The 20,299-nt window shown below is 50.8% G+C and overlaps 1 protein-coding gene across 1 annotated transcript in view; it reads right to left on the bottom strand.

The window, feature by feature from the left end:
• The window catches only part of EPHB1 (EPH receptor B1), a 68,747-nt gene that overhangs the window by 11,019 nt on the left and 37,429 nt on the right, over positions 1-20,299 (bottom strand). Inside the window, exons 4-9 of the mRNA XM_065675159.1 lie at positions 9,761-9,916; positions 6,848-7,183; positions 4,106-4,287; positions 2,742-2,904; positions 868-976; positions 591-655 (exon numbers count right to left, since the gene is read on the bottom strand). Of these exons, the coding sequence (XP_065531231.1) occupies positions 591-655; positions 868-976; positions 2,742-2,904; positions 4,106-4,287; positions 6,848-7,183; positions 9,761-9,916 (1,011 nt within the window). The remainder of the gene's footprint in view (positions 1-590; positions 656-867; positions 977-2,741; positions 2,905-4,105; positions 4,288-6,847; positions 7,184-9,760; positions 9,917-20,299) is intronic.

Here is a 20,299-nt window from a genome sequence, read left to right as displayed (position 1 = left end):
CTCCACCTGGGAGACATCTCTAGGAGAGCATAAATGGGATTCACATCCTGTGGGCATGGACCCTGTGGGCACTGAGTGGCAACTCCTCACCTCATGAAGCTGTTGCTCTATTATCACTTCTGGCCACCACAATGGCCTGCTGGCTGCTGGAGGGGCACCTGAGCAGACATTATACACAACAGTGGAAGGAGCAGCCAAATACTGGGCTGCGGCAGGAAATCAGTTGATCCTCCCTCTGAAAACCACCTTTCTCCTCCACTACCTCCTTTGGAGGTCTTCACAGCATCCTCTCCCCATCCCTTGTCCCCCCTGCATCTCCCCTGCACCTTACATCTCCCTCTCCCCCCAAATCCATCCTCATCCCCCAGATCCCCCTCCTCACTCTTCCCACCCTCAATGCTGCACCACTGTAAAATCCCCCCAGACACCCTGACACACAGTTGCGGACATCTCTACTCCCACCCTATGGCCCTCTCCATCTGTCCCATGGGGCTTTCATCCCCCTGCCACACACATGGAAGGTGGAAGCATGGGGCACATGCTGGGTGCAGGTTTAGGAGCATTTCCCCAGCCCACCTTTCCCCGCTCACCTCGCCCGGTGCTGTAGTGTTGTAACTTATCGCTGTACACCGCCTCCTTGCTATAGGCACGCTTCCTGGGAGATAAGGGGAGAAAACAAGCCAGGCGTGAGGGACCAGTGGCTGGCGGCAGCCCCAAACCGCTCCCCTGAAGCAGCACTTGCTGAGCAGTGACGGCTTGGTACTCCCTCCATCTATGGGATCTCCCATCCCTCTCTTCTTAACCCACATCTCTCCCAGCTACATCTTAGCACCTCCACTTCCAGGGACACATCCCATGGGGACCCACCTGCTGCAGACAATGGAGATGGCCACCAGTGAGACAATGAAGACCACCCCAGCCGCTGCGGACCCCGCGATCAAAGGCAGCTGCTCTCTCAGCTCTGACTTGTAGTCGTCTGCAAGAGAAAAGGGATGGGATGAACTCTCCCTCTCCCCTCTGATTCCATGGGTGCCGCTCCCCTGGGAGGGCTGTGGAACAAGGGGGATCCAGGCAGGAGTGTTGGTTGAGGCAGGTGATGAGTCAGTGCTGCATTGCACAGGGAAGGATTGTCACACTTGGCTCACACATACTTTGGGTTAAAAACGTGGAAGAGAAGGGCCTGGGAATGAAGTCAAACCCACTGCACATGGGCCCAGTTTCCTGCAGAGATGAGGTTCACAGGGTGGCTTTGTCCATGCCTCCGGAGTTTCTCTTCCCTCAAAAAAATTCAAACCTGTTGGCCGTTTTGACCAAATCTAACACGAGCCAACTCCTTTTGTAGAGCCACAGCAACTACAGCACCGAGCATCCCTCAAACCCCCTGCATCCCTTGGCCACTTGCTGTGTCCTTCAGCAGCAGACTGAGATGAAAGCCAAGGTGGCACAGGGAGGACTACAGGAACCCCAAGAAAGCCACTTGCAACCTCCATGTGCCTCCCCACATTTTCCTCCTCTTCTCCCCTGCCCCATTAGTGGTGTGGGCACCCGCAGTGGGCAGTATCCAGCAGACCCCACGCTCACGGGGGCTTCTGCAGCTCTCCAGAAACGTCTCCCTACCTCCAATTGTCCCCAGCAAGGTCTGCCAGGCTGTGAGTTAACATAAAATACACTCCAAAAGAAGCACATAAGCACCCCTTTATCTGTATTTTTCTACTCCACGGTTAATTAGTAGCAACTAGATTTATCTCCTGCATGCTGCTTAAAGCCTGAGAAATTCTCATCTAACCATCAATTATTATTTAATAATCTACACTATCTGTTCTTATTAAATTTCAATTAATTGCTTATTTGAGGCAGGATTTTTCGTCTCGCTTCTCTAATCTTGAATATTCAAAGCACTGGGAGGTTTTATTACCATTTCCTTCCCTTCGGTCCCCTGCGTGGTCCTCCTCCTCCCACTCCACTCAACATGAGTGCAAGCACAGGGTGACCCGGTTTTAGGAAAAGAGAAAAGCTTTAGGAAAGGCAGCCAGCAGAGCTGGGACCCATGGGTGTCACCTATGTGGAGCAGGAACCATGCAAGCAGCAGCAGGGAAGGACTCTCTGAGGGGACTTCATCTGCTCCAGGAGTGCTTCATTCACTGACTTCTGGGTTAGTTCTGAAGCTGGGATTAATGAAAAACCGTCCCATGGGTTATTAGTCTCTTAAGGGATCTAGTATTTGTGGGTACAGGGAAGGACCGGGGCCAGAAGAACGACAGCATGAGGCCAGAAGCCACAAAGGTCATGAGCTGGCCCTTTCCCTTCAACACACCACCTCAGGGTGGCAAATCAGCTTTCAGTGATGGCTCTGACCTTTCCAGCTTTGTCCTGAGCATCCCATAAGAGCATCCCAGAGTCCTACCTCCAGGGATCTACAACCCTCCTGTCCTCCCCACCCCACAGTGCCAGGCTCACAGCTGGTGGCAGGGGGTCTCTGCCACCACAGCTGGAGGCAGGAAAGACAGAACCGCAGCTAAACAGCAGGGGGAAAAAAAGAGAGCTGGGAGATTCAAAACAGATTACTCCTCCAGCTGGCGATTAATAAGACACTGCTGTAAATCACCTGGCTTTTGCCATGCTGCCCGCGGGGAGCGAGCTTTGCAGAGGCAAGTTCATTTAATCCAATTAGAGCTTGAAGCTGTCATTGGAACAAAACAACCACCCCCTTTGCCTCCCTGTGCCCCCCTCCCCAGACTCACCATCCGTCAGCGTCTGGAAGCACATCTTCCCACTGTATTTGCCATAGCCAGCTACAGTGCGGGCTCGCACCTGCACCACGTACACCATCCCAGGTCGCAGCCCCTCGATCCTGGCTGTGTTGGTCTGGCTGCGGGCCATGGAGGAGTTGTACTCATTGTGATCCTGAAGGCATCACGGAGAGAGACGGTCAGATGCAATGGGAATGGGGAACAGTGGTGGGGGCGATGTGCCCTGCAGCCCACCCATCCCCACTGATGGCAGCGATGAGTTTTATCTTCAGGGGAATCAAGCAGTGGCCCTGGTTCTGCTCCAGAAGGGAAAGCACTGGAGCCTGGGCAAGGAGGCTCAGACCCTCCTGGTTGCCCTTGATCCCTGATGCAGAGAAACCCACAGAAACAGGACCTACAAGCTCTGCTTGGCTTCTGAGGATCTGGGGAGGTCCCACAGGCAGCCCTCCTGATCACACCATAGCAAAGAGCATGGAGCAGTGGGGAAACAATAAGACCATCCACTCCAAAAACACTCATGAGCAGCGAATTCCTCCTCTTTGAACCACTGATGTTCCTGCACGTTGCAGAATCATCATGCAGTTACAGAAACACCATAACATGCCCTACGAGACCCTGCTCAAGCAGGTTCAAGGGCAACTGGCCTCTGACAAGAGCCCCAACCCCTGTGATCCCTGCTTTGCTAACAAGGGTTCTTGTGCTAAACCTTGCTGGAAGTCTCATGCATCCCAAATCTCACTTTCTGCAATGCTCCCCAGTGTTTTGCTGTAAAGGGGCTCTGGTGAGATCACCTAATTATTCACATTTAGAGGAATTCATTCAAGCTGGCAAGACACAGGAGGGATGAACAGCTTGGCCATGGCACAGTTCACCGCAAGGGTCGAGCGTGTGTCCCCTGCGGGCAAGGACAGCTGCCAGTGAAAGGATGCAGCGGGAGGCAGTGACCCGGCACAGGGACAACCCCGATAGCCCTCCCTGGTGCTTGCCATCGCTTCCTTTCCTCCTGACACTGACCCCAGGCTCCGAGTCACTGCTCACTTTAGCAGATACCAGAGCCAAGGCAGCAACAGCACTGATGTAGTGGAGGAAATGCTGCCACAGGAGAAGAATTAGCATTTGTGGCCACGTCTCTTCCCTTCCTCTGCTTGCACATCATTCCCACCCTCCCAAGCCAGCGCAGGTGACCTGCTGCCTGTTCCACCCCCCATCCCACCACTCTGATTCTTGCTGGCAGAGACCCTCATCGGTGTTCCCCATCTCCCAGCAAGCTCAGGACCTAAGCAACCTCCCTGGCAGCGCAATAGTTCCACGTGCCCCCAGCCCACCTCCATCACAAGGTTTCCGCCTGAGCTTACCGCTGCTGGCCTGGAGCCCACAGTGTTGCTGACATCGGGTGTGCAGATGCGGCTCAGCTTCTCATAGTAGCGGATCTCATAATCCAGGATGATGCCATTGGGCTGCTCAGGCTGAGGCCACGAAAGCGTGATGCTCCTCATTGTGGCACTCACCTGGTGCATGATGGGGACAGTGGAGGGTGCTGCCAAGAAAGCGGGGGTGGGGGGGAAAATTAACAGAGAGAGGTAGGACCAATGGCCCTGGGGAGGAGGAAAATTCCCTAGACACACAGAGCATCCCAAATATCCCATGCCTGTGGCTGTTCACCACATGGGACAAGCTCACACATTAACAGCAGGAAGAGCAGCATCTCAGCAGTTTATGTGGAACCAGAGCAGCGAGCTGCAAGGGAATTCTGGTATTTAAACCAATTTTTTTTTTAATTAGGGGTTTAGAAATCCTCAGTGCTCCTTCTCCCTGGGATTGCTTGCTCCAAGGATGTCTCCCACAGTGGAGCAAAGACAGCAAAGCTCTCCCCAGCAGGGACAAACCAAGACTCAATGGCATTCTCCAGCTCTACTTGCCATATTTTGCTGTAACAACCTCTCTGGGGTTAGCTAGCATCCAGCACTGCAGGAGCCTATACCACAGCCGTGACCCTATGTGCTCTTATAATAGGATGTAGGAGCAAAACTCTGCCAAACCCCAGGACGATGATGGGAAACCAGCTCAGGGACACCCCAGCCCAGTAAGGGGACCTGTAGCACAGCTTTGGCTCAGCCCTGTCCCAGAGGATCTGCTGGGTCTGCTCTCAGAGCTCTCAGGGGATGCTCATCCTCAATGCCCAAATGTGTCTCTCCCAGAAGTTTTTTCCAAACCCCAAACACTTGCAAAACACTCTCAAACCATCCTTCAGCTCCTCACCCACCCAGAGTTAAGAGAGCAGGTTTCCCAAAATAGCTACCAGCCACATTGTCCCCACTGCTCCTGCTCCATGTCCTGCTCTCTGCTTGCACTGGAGCAATCCCAAGGCTAATCTTCGCCTGAGCATCTCTTCAGCCAAGCACTCCCACAGCCAAGTATCCGTGGAGCCGAGCATCCCAACAGCAACAATACCACCCTTCCACCATCAAGGGCACCAAGCTACTATATTAGCCAGGAGCCACTTTTCCAAAGGCTTTTTGCCCTCCAAGTTATACTTGAAAGAGTCAGAGCCAGCAAATATGGCCCTGATCCTGTACTTAATCCTATCAAAAAGCCTCCCTAGCATGACCAGGGCAGAGCTCATCTTGGCACAACCAGCTTGGAGCATAGGATAGTGCCATGGAGGGAATCTGGGTGTGATGGGAGCTCCGTTCCATGTGGCTGCACTGGGAGATGCCGATAGCTTGGCACCGCCTTTGTTTACCTGGCATATTTAATCCTGGTTGTTGGGGTTATTTTAATCTCTCCACATCCATTCCAAGATGCTCATGGGCTGAAATTAAACACTTTGCTTGATTGCTGTTAATTGATGCATTCCCCACCCTGTTACATGGACAGCCGTGTGCAGGTGGATGGGGCTGGGAGCAGCCCTGTGGGGTGAGATGCACTAACCAGCCTGAATCTGGCTCTGCGGTTGGAAGAGCCAACTGCAAGCCAAGCAATTTTAGATGGACAGCACTGATCTTGCCCTTGACATGCCCAATGCATTTCCATCACATTACCCCGCAGCCCATCTTGTGGCACTGGGAGGGAGCATTTCCATGTTAATATCCATCCTTTGCAAGATAAACAGGGACTGCTGGGGTACGAACGGATAGCCACAGGTGGCCTGGCTGTTCCCAGCTTCGAAGCAGCCCCGAGGCTGCATGTGAGCAAAGAAACACCCCAAAAATCCCACCCTGGAAAAGAAAAGGCCTGGAAACAAGAGGCAGGCTTGACTGCACGTGGTTCAGGAGACAGCGATGCCAGCCAGGCACAAGTGTAGATTTGTACTGCCCGGAGCCAGAAGACTTAAATATTTATGCCAGGTTTCTCTGTTGCGCTGTCCCAGGGGAGCACCTTGGCAAAGCCTGCCTAAATGACACGCTCAGCACAAAGCAGGAATTACCATCCCCTTTCTCTGCCCAAAGCAGATGGGTTTCCATCTTCTCCACTCCCTGTGTTCCTCATTGCAGCCCAGAACCAGTTTCCCCCTTTGTCATCTCTAGCCCCAGCCGGCTGGCATCCCAGCTTGGCTCAGAGCTGTTGTTCAGCTCCTGACACCTGATCAGAAAAAGGGACGGAAAGGGGCAGGGGAGCCTGGAAAAGAGGACAAGAGGAGAGCAATGTGCCAGAGGAGACAAAACCTGAACTCAGTCCTGGGATGCTGCTGCTTCCATGCTGTAATACAACCAGGCTGCATTTCATAGCTGGATTCACCCCATCTCCCTGATCCCACTTGGGAAAAGGTGGGAAATGGTGATGCTATTTCATCCCCAAGCAATGTAGAGGTGGATAAAAAACCAAGTATCAGTCCCCTCTTTCCCACAACCCAGTTCTCACTTTTCCCATCCCATCCACCTCCCCAGTACTTTCCCTTCCTCTTTTCCTGGCCTTTCTTCCCTCTTGCCAACTTCCCCACAGCCCACTTGGGGCTGGCTGCAGGTTTACCACATCCATCACGGACCACTCACACACAAGGAGCTTTATCCTTCAGATGTGGAGCTTCCTTCCACATGGAGCTTTTCATTGGCAGAGTATAGCTAAACCCCCCAGCACTGCATCATCCCAGGACTCACCCGCTTGGTTGGTGGTGATGTTGACGGAGACGTGCTGCTGTGGGAAGGGGCTCTTGTTGGAAACCCCATTGACAGCCTGGATCTCAAAGGTGTAGGGCGTGTGTGCCCAAAGGTTGCTGATGAAGACCCGGGTCTCCGTCAGCCCCAGCTGCCTGGGGACAAAGTCCACGTTGTCATCGCAACGGGAGCAGGTGCGTCGGTCCGACCGGCACTTCTTGCAGATGATGTTGTAGGTAACATCATCCCGACCTCCTGTCTCTCGTGGCGGGTGCCACTCCAGGATGATGGACGTCTCGTTGACGATGGAGATGACGTTGCGGGGACCAGATGGGACACCTGCGGCAAAGGAGAGCGGTTGAGACAGCCCTTGTCCAAAATGTTATGCTCAGCCCTACTGGGGTTCAGCGGGAGCCCTGAGGGCTCCAGCATGGCTCCATCTGCTCATCTGCCCACCACCTCCTGCCTCAAGAGGGATTTGGTCTCCATAGCTTTGCCCGAGTCAGGGTCAGGCTCTCCCCATTGGTAACATTCACCACCTGCATCACCAGCCACAGAGGGGGGTTTCATAGTTCAGACGAGGACTCCCATGGCACAAACCCACTTAGTCTCAGAAAAAAAACAAAACCATGCAAAGCGCACACAGATCCATCTGCAAAGATGGACTCATTTTAACAGTCAGGAGATGTCAAGATGGAGATGTCAAGATACCTCCAGTGCTCACGTGGAGAAGCAGCTCAAACAGATTATCACAGTGAGAGAAACTCCACTTAGCCAGCACCACAGATAAACGGAGGAGCAGTGGGCAAAGAGAGTAAAAAATGGGAAGTGGTTATTAATGGTTCGATATCTCAAGTTGGGAGCCCAGATACTTAACAGCATGGAGGAGAGCTGGCACCGCTCTCTGGTTTGCAAGCAGCTCGGATGTTGGAAAAGAGATCAAAATTGCATTGATCAAATCCACTGGGAGCCGTTGCAAATGCTTCAGAGGATGGGAATTGAACGTAGCTCCGTCTGCAAGCGCTGCCGAAACAGGCCCAGAGTCCATAAGGAGTGATTCAGGAGGAATCCAGGCAGGACAGCACCATTGAGGTACAAACATACATCTACCCAGGTCTGGGGAATGATTTGGCGTTAGCCAGGACAGCTCTGCATCCAAACCCACAAAATCCAGCTGCTGTGTTATGTCAAATAAGGAAAGCAATTAATTACTTGTGCTGGATGGGCTCAATGCTGTACTTCCAAGGAAGAAAAAGGACTTTGTCATGATGCAGGGAGCAATAAAAATGATGGATGACTTGACCTGTGAGGAAAGGTTAAGAGCGTGAAGCATGCTCTGTCTTGGGGAAAACCATCCCAGGGGAGCCCTCCACGTGTGTGTGCTGGGGAACATCATTACTGCCTGCAGATAAATTAGCCCCATTAGTGGCTGGGGATGGGCTGGGCAGAGGCAGCTTCATCAGCGTGGGGGTGACATGGCTGGTGGGATGGATGGAGAGGTCATCCATGCAGGATGACCTCAGCTGATACCCTGCTCTCACTGCTCCCAGCCAGCCCAGGGGGCCACGGGTGGCCACCCCTGCCCAGCTCCCTGCCTGCACCGCCCTCTTCCCCTGCTCCTTTAATCCAATCCCCCTCTTTGTACCTTAAGCAGACAAGGTGTTTTTTCCTCCAGATAAAGGAAGAAATCTCTTTCTTCTCTGGCCCAGCAGCAAACCACTGTATCCCCCAATTCCTCCCCTTTAATTGCAGCCCCTCCCCTCCTCTGCCAGGGGTATGGCGCAGGGTCCACACTCGCAAGAGTCGCCCTTGGGAAGGGCTCTAGTAAAGGGACACAGCTCCACAGTGTTATTTACTCCTCTAACACAGAGAAACTTTGTCAGTGAACAGCTGGCACCTCAAATAGAGCCTTGTAAAATTAAGCATCGACGAGAAGAAATGAAAATCGGCAAATAGACTTTTTTATACTGTATTTGTACAGCGCAGCAATACTGTAAATCAGCTGTGTAACAAGACATAATAAAGATACATAGATTATCTGCAGTTGCGCTACCTGCTGAGTACCTCTGGTTTGACAGCTCAAGTGATCCAGCAAAGCATGCAAATCCTTTCCTCATTTCCAACCTGCATTTCAGGCACTTCCTAGCATCAAGGGTCCAGAGCATCCTTGTGTTAAAGCTGTTTGAAAGGCTGACTCAAAACCCCCATGGGGAGTGGGAATCGAGGCTGAGATTCATGTTCTCAGTGGGCTTAAGAGCACAGCAGCTCTTTTTTTCTCTCCTGGGCTGTTTTCTCACCAACAGACAGGCTTGAGGAGGCTGCTGCCATCACAGGCAGTTTGGGCAGACATCCAAGCAGCAATGCATTGCATGCAACACCGTGCTGAATACCAATGCTTAACACACCTTTCCCCCTATAAAAATAGAAATACTCCATCTGCAATGCTATGAATAAGACAGCCACAGCAGGTAACTTTAAATTGTAATTCATCCTGTGGACTACCTCTGTACCATCACCACCACTGCCAGAGTGAAGTTTAAATCCACATGGCTGACAGAGAGGCAGGTTGCAGGGCTGCCCCATCACTCATTGTTTGGTGCGTGCCATGGCAGTGTCCCAGGCAAGCACAGCAAAGGGCGATACAACAATTTCTATAGCACATGGAGGCGGTGTGTGCCATGTGGAAAGGGGTGGGTGTGCACTATGGGTATCCCAGCCCTCTGCAAATCTAAACCCTCACAGTGGATTGACCACAGTTGGCAACCAAATGCTCACCCAGCCACAGTCTTGCTTCCCTCTGCAGCAGGACAGGGGGAAAAAAGAAGACAAGAAAGCTCCTGGGTTGAGAAGTTATCCCCAGCAGCAGAGGAGCACGAGACCCCGCAGCCCCCCCACCAACCCTGATCTATTACTCACTGGTGCAGGCAGCTGCAGGTGGGTCAAAGTCTGCCCGGTAGTAGCCATTGCGGCACGTGCAGACCGGCGAGGCCTCAGTGGTGGAGCGGCTGTTGGAGGGGCACGGCACGCAGACCCCCGCACCCTGGCTGGCCTTGAAGGTCCCTGCTGGGCAGGCTGCAAGAGAAAGGAGACGAAAGCAGTTGGATGCTGAACCATCCCAAAGCGGAGGCGAGAGCAGGCCCTGTCCTTGAAACAGGGCACAAAGAAAGACAGATACAGAAAAGCTTCACGCCTGTATCAGAGCTAAACAGGGTAGCACCTTCCTATGGAAGTCTGTGTGGACAGAACTTTACACGCTGGCCATGAATTATTTCTGTGGCCACCAGGAAAACACTGAAATCACACAGTAAAGATACAATAATTAGCCAGGCAGAGCAAGGAGGCTGCAGAAGCTGCTTCACTCCTCACCGCTTGTAAGCAGGCATGGGGATGGAAGGACCGCTGGCCCAGCAGCACCCATGGGGAAACAAACATGAAGGAGCAGGACAGTATTCCCCTTCTGTTGTTCTGAAATGTCCTTTTCCACCACCCCAAGGGTATGGCTCAGGTCTCACATCTCTTTTGCCATGTAAAATCCGAATATTTAATTAAGAAGCTGATGGGAAGCCCATGCCAGTGTCTTACAGATCCATCCCCATTAAAGCCCTACAGCCCAGGGCTGGGGATAATAATCCTGGCCTTTGGCCTCCAAGTTAATTTAAGCAGGAAATGGAAACTAATCCATAAACAAAAAGATGTTCCAGTTACAGCGAGGCTACAGTCAGTGATAGGGAGAGATTTCATTCACCAACTGCCTTGCTGCTTTGCGGTTAGAGGGTGAAGGTGGAGCGACAAAGATGGGGTCCCCAATCCCTGCTGACCCCACCAGTCCTCACAAACTAGGTGCTGATGAATGGATGCTCATCCATCCTTGACATCTAAGAAAACCCCCAGGTGGCCCCTATGAAACAGATGGCTGCAGAAGGCATTGTCTGTATTTTGGCACATGTACTTGAGGGATCAGATCTCCAAACCAGATCCACCTCCCATCTGCAGAGAGACTGCCTGGCCTCACTCACAGAGTGGTCCCACCTCCATTTGGATCCTGGCTTTGCCCCTGTAATGCTCCCACCACCAAGGCACAGCTCTGCAAAGAAACACCCTAAGTGTCTCATAAACACGTCGATGATTGAGATAATGGAAAGTGCCTCTTAGCCCCTGTCTGCTGCATCAGGATATGAGGCATCTCCTAGCAGCCGTGAAGAGGAAATTAATAGGAGCGAGCAGGAGTAACCACTTTGATGCAATTTCCTTGGGAGATAGTGGACCATCTAATCTTTATTGGAGCCCTTTAACCTGTCATTCAAAACTCATGAAGGCCTCTTGCTCACACAGTCTTTCCAGATATTAAAAGACGATAAAAAAGGATAAATCAAAACAATATTTTACAATTTTATTATTCAGGGGATTTATTCCCCTGCCTAAGGCACACAACTGGCTGCAATGAACCGTCTCCAATGGCACTAACAGCTGAGCGAGGACATGGCATTCAGAGGGACCAGCCACCATCTCATGATACCCTTCCTCCTCCCTACCACTGCCAAGTCCTCTGCATCCTACCACAGCTATCCTACACATATGGCATCTTACAGAAGCTCTTAGGGCCATAAACCACCATCTCATAGAGACAGACAACTAGGCACACAGGGTCACCACACACTGCAGGACACTGGGAGGGCACATTAGGCCTTGAGAGGGAACTGCAGGATACCCAACCAGAAGGCAGCTGGATGCAGACCCCTCCCTGAGCCTCACACACAGCCCTATGCCCCATAACAGCATGAGGAAGCACAGAGCTACACCAGGCACACAAAGCAGGAGACAAAACCATGTGCGGACATCAAGGTCATCTCCATTTCTCCACCTCTCCCTTCCCACCACACCTCCTCATGACATCCCTGCAGCACTACACTCCTGACAGCAAGTGTTAGCATCCATGAGATGCGCAGTGGGCTCCAAAGCTGAAGGACGTGTTCAGAAACGTGCCTGAAACTTGCTGGGCTCTTTGGAAGAGCAGGAAGGAGAGTGCAGTGGTACCAGGGAAAGGCCACCTGCATTTCAATGGCTGGAGACAGAAAAGGGAGAGAGGGAGATGAAAGAATCGCAGTGCTACAAACACACCACAGTTTTAAGCACAGGGGCATGTTGGTGGGTCAGTTGAATGGGTTTGTCAATTTTTAGTTATAACTCATTGAAGTGATGCTCTGTCACAATGCCCAAACAAAGTACACTCTGCAGCCCAGCATCCTCAGGTTTCTTTCATCACTTTGCTTATTCATAAATTCCTGTAATCTGCAAGCACGTGGCTCTTCATTGGTAATGATAACAATTAACTTTTCCTCTCCTATAATTACACTGTGTTTGCCTAAAATCTCCTGCAGTGTCAGGGGAGGTGGGTGCCTTCTTCCTCTTCCCAGGCTGCTGCAAGCTGCAGCCCTCTGCTCTCGCTATTGCCTATATCTCCCTTCTTTCTGGAGGAGCTAAACCATGACCTCACACTGAAGATGAAGCTGGGACTCTCAAGCCCTTGCAATGCCATAATGGGATTTAAAGACCTGTGCAGCACGGGGTCCATAACCCTTCAGATGGTAAATGTGCAATCTGAGCGTAAGGCTCGGATAGAGGGCTCAAGACCAGGAGGGAGCAATAAATCACCCCATTATCAGCAAGCACAATGTTTACCTTGATTTAAGGACTGCTGCAAGAAAGTTTCCCAGAACTCGCAAGGTCTGGATCCACTTTAACACCTCGGACAAGCACGGGATGAGGCTTTGCCTTGCCTTTCCCTATGGAAATGTGCTCCTTCTGCCACTGCCCAGGCTGCGGCGCAATCTGCATCTCTCCAGCCCAGAGAAGAATTAATTGATTGTTGATTATGTGGGCTGGATAAGATTAATGATGTGCTTAACTATCAATTTCCTTGCATTTAAGCACTACGGGTGTGTTTGGAAATGATGAGGCACAAAACTCAGCAGTAGTGGCACACAGCAGCACTGCCACACAGTATCACTGCAAGGCTTTGTAACTGCCGCTGGTAACTCTCCTGTCTTAACAGCCTGTATCCTGCACCCTCATATTTCGGGTGTCTGGGGACCTAGAAAGAGCCAGAGGTAAATGGGATCACTCTGATCCTCCACCCTTGCTCCTACCCAAGGCAAGCCACCCGTTAACAGACCAGATGCTCCGCAGAAGGGGCGCAAGGGCAGGGGCATCCAAGCATTTCACTCTTCAACCTAAATCCTCTCAGTTAGCACCTGGAACTTGCACTTTTTAATTACTCTCTCAGGGAAGCCTAATCTGGATAAAAAAAAAAAAAAAAAAAAAAAAAAGAAGAAGAAAGAAAGAAAAGAAAGAAAGGAGACATCTCCTCTATATTAACCTGCTCTAAAGCTCCCTGGGGATGTGGAGTGGCAGCTTTCCTTATCAGGTTTTAAAATAGGAGCTTCTGAAAAGAATTACAGATTTTAGCTGGCCATTCAGTGAGCCCATCTCCTCCCCTCACTGCTACCCCACTGTGGCTCCTTCACCCACAGCAAACTAAGCCTGTGCCGCCTCATTGTTCCCATGCCTCTGATGTCTCTGCTGGGGCAAAGCTAACCACATTTGCCAGGTATTCCCAAATTCATGCTTGTTTTGGGTTCCCATTTGGGTCCAATGCCTTTGCAGGACAAACTCATTGTGTTTAAGCACACCTGTGGCTATGCTGGCTGTTCTGGTTATTTTTTCCTCCTTCCTAGTAGCTGGTGCAGTGCTGTGTTTTGGCTTTAGTCTGAGAACAAAGCTGATAACACACCAATATTTTAGTTGTTGCTCGGTAATGCTTACCCTGATCAAGGACTTTTCAGTCTCTAATGCTCTGCCAGTGAGGAGAGGTACAAGAAGCAGAGAGGAAGCAGAGGCAGGACACCTGACCTGAACTAGCCAAAGGGTATTCCATACCACGGCATGTCATGCCCAGTATATAAACTGAGGGAAGTAAGTTACCCTGGCCTAGATTGCTGCTTGGTTCGGGATGGGTATCGGTCAGCGGGTGGTGAGTAACTGTATTTTGTGCATCACTTGTGTTTATTGTTTTCTTTTCTCTTTTTAGTTTTATATTCTCTCCCCTTATCATTTCTGTTATTATTACTAGTATATTTATAGTATACTTCAGTTACTGCACTGTTCTTATCTCAACCCCTGGGATTCTTTCAATTCTCTTCCCCATCCTGCCTCGACGGGGGGGAAGAAAGGGATGAGATGAGCAAACAACTGCATGGTTCTGAGTTACCAGCTGGGCTTAAACGACAACACAGGCACAGCAGGTGAGGAAGAGATGGGTTAGAAGTGGCAGTGCTGCAGAATATGATGCCCTCAAGCAAGCTGGAGGTGCAGAGAGCACTGCCACATGCAAAGGCAATAAAGAGCACGGATGGTCCAGCCTTGCTCCAAAAAGACATGTGAATGGCACCTACCAGCACCCCCAGGACATGAGTAGCGGGGAAGGTGCCCTGTTGCATTTGAGGACTCCACAAGCCATGAGCAAAAGGGGAACTGCAGCTCATTGCACTTACAGCCCACTGGAAAAGGACTCAAGGCCATTTCCCTGCCTTCTGCAAATGACAGTTTTCATTAAGGAAAAAAACTTGTGCATAAACCAAACACTTTCTGCAAGAGGCTCGTGAGTTTCTATGAAAAATAGAGAAAGATGCTTTACTGGAAACCCCTTGTACATTTTGCCCACACCAAATGCATTTATCCTTAAGCACACTAAGAAAAGAAGGCGAGGGGAAAGCCCATCAATTTTTCACCCTTCAAACTGATTAGCCCAAATGATAGGAATTCTAGTGGCAAGGCAGCTCTCCTCCCTGTCACACTGCCTCCATTGCAGCCTGTACACAGGCTAGGAAGCCCTCCTAGATGCTTTCAGCTGAAAGACACCATCCAAGCAAATAAGCACCCAACTGAGATTGCATGCCATAGAACAACATTTAGAGGATGTCGTGATTACAGGGGCAGGCAGCACCAGGAGACTGGTGACACCACATCCCCTCTTTTTGTCTTCTCCACAGACATCCAAGCAGGGAGCAGGCACTTGTTGCCAGAGGTTTAACTACTTGATGCTCTCCCATCATCCTTTCCCTCCTGCATCTCTGTTGGAAAAGGGGTTAGGGTTGTTTAGGATTCCTCCCCCTGCCTCCTTGCTACTTTTTAAATGATCCAATTCCCTTTTCTACCAAGTCAAGTGCTTCTCCTGAGCACCTCAGCCCTGGCATGGCCACACCAAGCTCAGCAGGCAGCCACTAACACCGGTGTCCACACTGCCATGCCACCCGCTATGAGGCATCCGCAAACTAAACTGAAGAGCGTTCTGTATTAGGAGCATTGCCATGCTCCAGCAAGGAGGGGTGGGAGGGTACCCACCACACACATCCTGCCTTCCTGACCATGGTGAGAAGGGAGACGGAGGTCAGACCCGGCCTTGAAACACCCCTCAGCCACCAAATTTCCTTTCCTACATCCAGTCATTGGGGCAGGGCTAGTAGCATGATCCAGATGAAGAAACAGAGAGACTGGAGCATTCCCAACCCCTCAGACAGACGTGTGCTGTTCCAGAGAGGAAGCTCAGCACAAGTCCTCAAGTAATGCCAGAAACCACAGCACCCTGGGGACAGAAAACCCCAACAGAGCCACATCTCAGGGAAAGATAAAAACCTCATTTTGGTGCAAACTTCACCATTTTTGCAGCCAAACACACAAATTCTCATCATTCCAAATCACTTAGAGCTGCTCCTGCCCCAAGGCCAAGTGCTCACTCAAGCTAATTACAAACAGCGCCTGCCTTGTTGCATTGCCTTTCTGTATTTCAACACTGTATAGGCAAAAACTCATGAGATAAACATAAGATTTCAGCATCTGGGTTCGCATCCTGCGGGCAACAGGCGGCATCTCTCCCCAGTGTGTGGAGGAAAGAGGCCCTGGCTCTTCATGGCACAGATGGTTAATCAAACCAGCCCCTTACCTCTGGAGAAATGGGTTTAGATCCGCCTTGGGACACATGTAAATTGAAGTCAGCAGCTTCCGAGCCTGGCCAGCTACGGTTTATTCGTAAAATTCAATGTGTTTTTTTCCTTCTCAGGGTTTTTTTTTTTTTTGCTGCTGCTCTTCTCACAGATAAGGAATCAATCAAAGCAGGGCAGGATTTCAGTGGCACTTGCAGGTAGCTGTGCGAAGCCAATCAGAGGTAACAGAGTGTGGGTGCGCCTGCATTTGCCTCTCCTGAAAATCCCATCCCTCATCAACCAAGGATCTGCTTCTCCAGGGCAGAACAAGGTGCCTGCAGACTGAGCCATGTATGCTTGGCTGCAAGCAAAACTGAGCTGATCCTCATCCGGAAGCGTTTTTCCTCCAGGAAAGCAGGCTTGGGAAGATTAAGGATCTCTGGATGCAGAAGAGCTGTTTAGGTAGTGCCATGAACCTAAACAATGAGTTTAAGCCTAGAGTAGGGCATGGAAGCAGCCAAGTTTTGCTCCCACATGCTTGCAGCATCCATCGATCCGACAGGTCCATGCTTGCCTATTTAGTCACCACTTTGGGCTTGACTTTCTCTGCTTTTCATGGTTAGAGGGATTCTGAAGGTCTAAAGATGAAATCTGTCCCAGACCCATTTGCTGGATGAGAAAGGGGAGAGCACGCGTGCCCTGGGCAGACGGCGCTGTAGGGCTGCCAGCTCACCACAGAGCAGGGAAACTTGCTTTGCTCTCCAAAACAGACAACAGGGGGTGAAAAAAAACCCACTTCTCAATGTCACTTCTGCAGGTCACTTTTCTTCCACCTGGGTTTTGCTCCACTTTAGTTTCCACTTCATGCCAGGCTGAAGCTGCTCGCTCTCACACCACAACTTCCCCACCACGTCCCATTTTTTCCATAAACCTGACACTGAAATAACAACACCAGATCTTCTGCTCCAGCCATTTTGCATGGGAAATCAGACGTGAAATGCAGCTGGAGGGCGCCTGGCACAGCTCATGGAAACCCTCAAGCCTACTTCCATTTCTCCCCGGTGTTTCAGCTCTTCCCCCTTGGGAATTAAAGCACTGCTATTGAGGGGAGCAGGAATACTTGCCTTGCCCCTGCAAACAGTGAACAGGGAGGCACTGCAGGGAAGGATAAGGCTAGCACCGCCTCTCTGAGCAGCCATGTTCAGTGGTCAAACTCTACACAATTCATCTGCACAGGCAGGAAGGTTTATAGTGGAGCAACCACCAGTCACATGGCCACAGCGGTGATGGGCACCGGCTGCTCATCACAATCTGAATGCTGCCAAGCTTGTTAATCCGAGTCAACAAACGAAGGGGGGATGAGTCTCTCAGCCATGACTTGAGGTGATTTAACCTTCTACTCATCTTTAAAAACATATTTAGCAGCTGAAGCCTGCCATGGGCTGTCAGTCCTGCAAGCAGGACAGAGCTGGTTTTGTCATCGCTGCCCCAAACCCTCATGGGCTTAGGGGCCAGGAGCTACCTGAATAGTAGCTGCAAATGAAATGCCACGACCTAGCTCTCCCTGGGGATGAGATGTAAGGAAAAGGGAGATTGATTTTCCATGGAAATAGACAGCAGTGTCCAACCCCCTTCTCCGGGCCTTCCCCACCCCTACCAGCAATAGATGAATATTTACATCTCTGCTGGATGTTAAAACCAGAGCTAAGGGGTGGGGAAGAAGCCACATGGGAAAACCCTCACAACCTGGGGCACTCTTGTTTTTAATGAGGATGATAAAACTAAGGCTGAGCTAAAGATGGCTGGTGCTATGAGGGCAAGAGATGCTCATTGTGTCACATTGGCGATGCTGATCACCATCAGATTGCACCAGTTCTGGTCGACTGGGCCAAGCATGAGAGGGTACCACCAAGACATGTGCTGGTGAGCAAATGCATCCACAGCACTGCAATGTCACTTGCAATGAACCTCCTGATGAATTTGGAGCAAACAAGTGGGGGGATCAACATTCAGGACAGGACTCGCATTCCAAAAACACAAGCCCCAGAAGATGCTTTACTCCTACCCCGAGCACTGGTCTCAATACAGAATTTGTGGCATGCGACTATTTCCCCCATGAATTGCAGCAAGGTGAGACTCCAGCAGTCAATAGACACAGACTGGAAGCCATACAGGAGAGCTGATACTTTGATGTACCACTTAACGCAGCACATTCCGTTCACCACTCAACACCTACGTGAGCGATCGAGCCACCTAATGAGCAGGAAAGTGAGCTGCCACAAAAATGCATGGTGGATCTCAGAGACTAGCTCTTTCCTCAGGTACAGAGGTGCTGGCAGGGGCTGTAGTTAGAAGCCCCCTAAAAACAATCTGTCTTTGCTTTGCAACCAGCAGAAACTCCCTGGGGATTTCAGGAACCACCAATGTCACAAGTAACTCCAGCACCTTCCCCAAATGGGAAACTGGAGCAGCATCGCCCCTGGGCTCCCTGAAGCACAAACCTGGTTGGGATGCAAACATCTCCCACTCTTAATCGAAACTAATTAAGTACCTTTCCCTCCTTTGCCATCTCACACCACGCAGTATCCCCTCAATCTAGAGAGCATCAAGTGCTTATTAATTACATCTGAAGTGGTTCCTTATTAGTGCTGACACCATGAAGATGAGTCACCCCAGGATGGGGGATAGCTCCAGCTGCAGGGACAGGCTTGCACTGCCGGCATAGGCAGGAACACGCGGACACACGGCTTCCATGTGTCCACACCATGACACTGGAGGACATCGTGCCTTGCATTGCACTGGGGTGGTGGGATGCCCCATCATGGAGCAGGACCTTGCCATCCTGGTGAAGATGAGCCTCTGGGGATGCAGTTTGACTGACTGGTTGAGGACCATGCCTAGGGATGGTTTTGGCATGGGAGGATGGATTCAGCATGGGAAGATGTCCCAGCCAAGGCGCAACTGCTCCCTGAGATCCCTCATTCCCCCCCAAGAGACTCATGCATGGAATTAATTAGAAAAGTAATTAAGAGAGCTCCCCTATGAATATTTATAAGCAAGCAAGCCATAATTATTGTTCCTCAGAGGAAAGGTACCTTCCTACCCAGCCACAGAGAGAAGGGAAATGTAGCACTGATCAGGGGACTAAAGGCACCCTCTGCTCCTGCCTTCACATCTACTTGCCCACACACAGCCCTGGTCCTTGGGAAACTGCCTCCATTAATCCACAAAGGCATAAGCTTTCCACTGCTGGGGGGGGGGGGCATTTTCAGCAGCAAGCTGCCATATTTCCCAGCTGAGTGCAATTTACTATTATTTGTAATATGAACATCACTTATGTATATTCTGTACAGAGCAAAACCCACAAGCATCAAGTAGTCCCTGCTCCCAAAGAGAGCAACCAGCTCCCTGTGTGCCATGCTGGCATGCATCAACCCATTCCAAAGCTATGTCCAGGGTAGGTTTATTGAGTGATTGGTTTTAAGTGCCTCAGTAAAATATAGTAAAAAATAAAAATAAGAAACAGATAAAAATAAGTCGATATCAATCTCAACTCAAAGGCAATTTACCCTCTTGGCTGCTGAACCAGCAAGGGGATAGCCAGTTGAGCTAGGGTAGAAACTCAATTCCTATTCACTTCAATTCCCCTTGTGTACCAATTCCCCAGGAAGCCTCTGCTTTTATGGACCAGTTTTAGACAGCAAATCCCAGAAACCAGACCTTAGGTCACCTCTGGGGTGACACACAGCCCTGTGCTCACCCAAAAGAGCAAGGAGACGGCAAAGCTCTGCCACACTGATCAGAGCATCATCCTGGAGAGGTCCCAGGAAGTCAACAGATGAGATGAGACAAGAAGAGATGGCATTAGCCCAAGCATCACTCCCTGCTCACAGGGATGCTGCTGCTGCGAGGTCAGCAATTACCGTGCAGGATGCAGCCACACCAACAGCATCACCACAATAGCTGGTCACTATACCAAGGTAACCAGCTCCTACTCTCAGCTCTCTCCTTCCTAACAGCCATTTTCATACAAGAAATACCATACAAGCAGGTAAGTCCTGAGTTTAACATAAAAACTAAGCAATGCAGTTCCACACCATGCCATTAATTGCATTTCCTTGGTTGCTGCTCGCTGGGTGAGGCTCCCCTGGGAGCTCAGTGTGGGGGAACATCAATTCCCTCCTCGTTCAGGTTTGCACATCTTAATTTGAGGTGCCCACAGCTGACTACTTCGTCTGGTTTGATGCTCCAATAGACAAGGCGTGGATCATTTCTTGGCTGCGAGTCTGCTGCGCTGGCTGAAGACGAATGGATTTTCCCCTGGCTCCCCAGCCCTCCTCCAAAAGCCTTGCTTAAGTGCGCCAGTGATGCTTTGATTTAATCACCACGCTCCTGCTCTCAGCGCATCCTCTGAGATACAAGACACCAGGTGTGACAAACGACCACTTTTAACACACTCAGAGCTAACACCCAAGGC

Source organism: Lathamus discolor, chromosome 3 (assembly GCF_037157495.1).
Source record: "Lathamus discolor isolate bLatDis1 chromosome 3, bLatDis1.hap1, whole genome shotgun sequence".
In the NCBI taxonomy this organism is placed as follows: domain Eukaryota; kingdom Metazoa; phylum Chordata; class Aves; order Psittaciformes; family Psittacidae; genus Lathamus; species Lathamus discolor.
This window is presented reverse-complemented; position numbering and strand designations above follow the sequence as displayed.